This window comes from Penaeus monodon, chromosome 22 (genome assembly GCF_015228065.2).
Source record: "Penaeus monodon isolate SGIC_2016 chromosome 22, NSTDA_Pmon_1, whole genome shotgun sequence".
NCBI lineage: Eukaryota > Metazoa > Arthropoda > Malacostraca > Decapoda > Penaeidae > Penaeus > Penaeus monodon.
In genome coordinates this window covers 42,822,810-42,826,432 of record NC_051407.1, presented here as the reverse complement: position 1 = coordinate 42,826,432, position 3,623 = coordinate 42,822,810, and the positions used below count along the sequence as shown (strand labels likewise).

At 39.4% G+C, this 3,623-nt stretch overlaps 1 protein-coding gene across 1 annotated transcript; it reads left to right on the top strand.

Moving 5' to 3' along the window:
- Window positions 1–967: 967 nt before the first annotated feature.
- Window positions 968–3,286, top strand: LOC119587179 (GSK-3-binding protein-like). The gene has a single exon (XM_037935944.1). It carries the CDS (start codon window positions 1,059–1,061, stop codon window positions 1,482–1,484), a length of 426 nt encoding a protein of 141 aa, XP_037791872.1. The 5' UTR covers window positions 968–1,058; the 3' UTR covers window positions 1,485–3,286.
- Window positions 3,287–3,623: the final 337 nt, after the last annotated feature.

Below are 3,623 nucleotides of genomic sequence, written 5' to 3'. Positions count from 1 at the left end.
AGTCGCATGCTGTAATATCAACTCATGAAAGTAGGACAAACGTTAAGCGAAGTCGTGTGTCACTGAATGAATCCGGACGAGACCATGTAGGTTATCAACCCATGAGGGAACGTTAGGTTGCCACAAGTCAAAAGATACGTTACTTTATAGAAAAGATCAACATCCATTTCAAATCAGCACACCGATACATCATGTAATAAAGATTTATTATTTAATTCGTTAAATAAAAAAAACGGCATTCCACGTGTATAGACTCAAAAACAGGAAAAAATAATTCAATTCGGTGTAGACGTGACGTGTACCATGGTGGTGGCCATCTACAAACCTCGCCTGAGAAAGTACGGACCTGTGAAAAAAAAAATGAAACTTCGCTGTTATGATATTACGAAATTAATCATTTTCATGTGAAAATACATCTTATATAGAAACGCAAAGCTAATTACCACACATTCTTGTTCTGTAATAGAAAGTTGAGGGAACTAAAATCAAATGCACATTCAATTAACGAGTATATTTACTTTACCATCTCTCACTTGGATAGATCTAAATCTCAGAGATATGAAATGACATTGTACGGATTCCATATCCTTTACACAAGACATTCTCTATATTATCTGTTTTATTTAGGTAATCAATTTGCAGGAGCTTAGACCATTTTGTGGTTGTTTTGGGTTGGGGTCGGCCCTTTCTGCGCGACAGTCCGGGGTGTTTACGTCTATTTTTTCCCGACGCACAGCCCCAGGCGGGAGTATCAATGCGCCGTGTTTACATCTACGTACCGTGTGAATTTTAGGAAACTGAAAGAAAACTAAATTTCTTTTGTTAAATTCCACAAGAAAAACGTTTTCTTCATCATAAAATCATAATTACAGCGAAGTAATGATTGAAACTTCTCAGACATTGTGGTTTCGAGTAGGGACTAGTTTCTGTCGCGAATGAATATCTGTGCGCGCCGTACAATCACAACCAAAACAAACAGCCATCGACTCCACTCGCCGAGCGAGTTTCATAGAGGAAACATACGGAATTTGTGCTAGGCAAACTTCGCAACATTCAAAATGCCAAGCAAAGAAGAGCTGTGCTTTGTATCAGAAGCTAAGGCTACAACAACACAAGACTTTTTATCAAGAGACATTGACGATTTAGTGTTAGAAATTAAAGAAAACCTCAGATTAAAAGCCCGACCGGCACACTTAAGTGGCGGCAAGCCAAGGACCCGAGCGTCACCATACAGTGTACCATCCCGGACGGAAAGCAAATGTGGTTGTTGTGAAGGCCGACGTTGTATACGGCGAGGGATCGCTGCAAGAAGAAGTTCAGACGATCCTTATGAAGCGCTACAAGAACTTTTGAAGGATGGCGATCTCATCAAGGAGGCAGTGAGGCGACTTCAACTTGGACTTTCGCCTAAACAACGGGTGTATTATGACTCAGATGATGAACTGAGAACCCCACCATACCCTTTTGATCATATAGAAGTGTAATTCAATTAGTGTGTTATGGGCCCCGTCACCTACTCCAGTGTACCGTAGTGGCGTATACCGTTGACCGAAGCAAGTTCTTGTGTTCGAGTGTGAACACTGCTGGTGCTGAAGCAGTTATTATCCAAGTTGTACAATATTCGTGGGAATTAGTACTGGATTATGGTAGTAAATCAGTCAACGTGGAAGACTACGATGCAGTTAGTAGAGGAAAGGTGCCCCTGCTGTAACGCACTGCCTCCTAGGCCCTCTGAGCCTGAGACATCTACCAAAATCGAAGTACAAATAACACCGTGGCCACGATGAGAACTCTTCTGTAACTGTCAGTGTTTATTACACCCTGAGTGGACTCCCGTCCAGTGCACGAGATACTCCAACGAAAGGAACGGTACTGATCTACCAGTGTCAGTATCAGCGCTGCGTGGAGAGGAGGCGCACGAAGGAAGCAGCAGTTACCAGTTCTCCAGAACGGCGGGGAACCGGAAAGTCTCCGCGTCGGTAATAGTTGATTCGCCACCAACGGTCGTCACGTTCCGAGGGCGAGGGTCTCACGGCGAGCAAGAGCGGCCGAGGCGGCGTGCTGCGCTCCATCAGTACGGGATGACGGCCGACTTACAAGTTCTCTGATCTCAGTGTGTGCTTGTGTCAACAAACGGATCTGAAAATATATTTTTTTTGGACATTTAACACTTTCGACTTCTTCATAAACCTTGAAGTTAGTGTGATCAAAACTGTGCGATGTTCTTGTAGTACTAGGAGAAAGACCTCAACAAATTGTTGTGTTCCGTTGCCGTGGTGTAAGAGAGATGGTTATCATTCATTTACATTTCACGTGAATGTGCATTAAGTAGTGCGGTGCAGGAATACATGCTAAGTCCTATTTCAAATAATGTTTAAGAGCAATGTGTGTATTTTACATATTGGTAGGAGTTGGATTATTATTTTGAACGAGCAAAGTGAACATATTGAATAATTCACTAAACGAGTCTATGAAGACGAGTGCAAAATTTTGAGTGAATTCAGGTTCCACTTTACTAGTACAAATATCCCCACTTAACTGTTTCAGAGCTCAAGTTTTCTGTGGTCATTAATTTATATATCTTAACAGGAAATAATGTGTGTAATTCGATATGAAATAAATTTTTGATGACAAACCCGGTGAAAGCAGTTTGTCAACAAGTTCTTTGTTTCACAAATATCGCAAGTCATCAATTGATTGTAAATCTCTTCATGTTGGCCTCTAACATCCCCTGGAATGGATTTTGACTATGAAATTTTGTCGTACATTACTATAGCCAGCAATGGCGGGAGGTGAATGAAGCAGAGTGAGCTCCAGTACCAGTAATCCATTTTCTCAGTGTGAGCAGCCCCTTCCCTTAATATTAAACGTAGAAACTTTAGCTCTGATTGCGGAACTTTCACTCAGTTTTAGGCGTCCGGATGTGTACAAAGAGTCATACCAAATTCATGAGCTGGCAACTGGAATGGAAGGAGTAATGAATGAGAACTTACGACCAGTGGTTCGTTGGTTGGTTATGTTTGAATGATCTTCCTCGATATTATAGACTTTGTAGTCACTTCATCTTTTGTTATCCTGAATTAAATGTGATATGTATTTATTAAGTCACCTTTTTGGAATATGTTTACCTAGTGTACATATAGGCACTGTTAAGACGCTTAGGTCATTGTACATAACTCACATCTAGATCATTGTCAATAAGTGCATGTTTTAGTGCATTTAAACATAGTTTCTGTAATTGAAAAGACACTGATGTGTATTTGTATTAAAGAACGAAATACTAAAATGTGTTTAATGTAACCTTGTTACTTCTTATGTTTTAGTAATATTGAGAAACCGAAAATTTAATTGTGAATATAACTAAAAGAATTGGTAAGCACAATTGGAAAACTATGACATTTATCAATTGTACATACAGAAGAAGAGAACCATTCACCATTTGTAATATAATATATATGAAATTTTTTTTCGAACGAAACTTCTTACTGTTAAAAATTACAATGTACATTTATATAACTTTACTAGACTATAAAAGAAAATAAAAAGTACTTGTCTGGTCAGGTAAAACTAAAATACTAATTCTCACATGTGACAGAATGGTTATTATTCGTAATGGCACCAAT

Bases quoted from the DNA above. Each gene is read 5' to 3' on its own strand.
- LOC119587179 (XM_037935944.1), top strand. From the start codon at position 1,059: ATGCCAAGCAAAGAAGAGCTGTGCTTTGTATCAGAAGCTAAGGCTACA.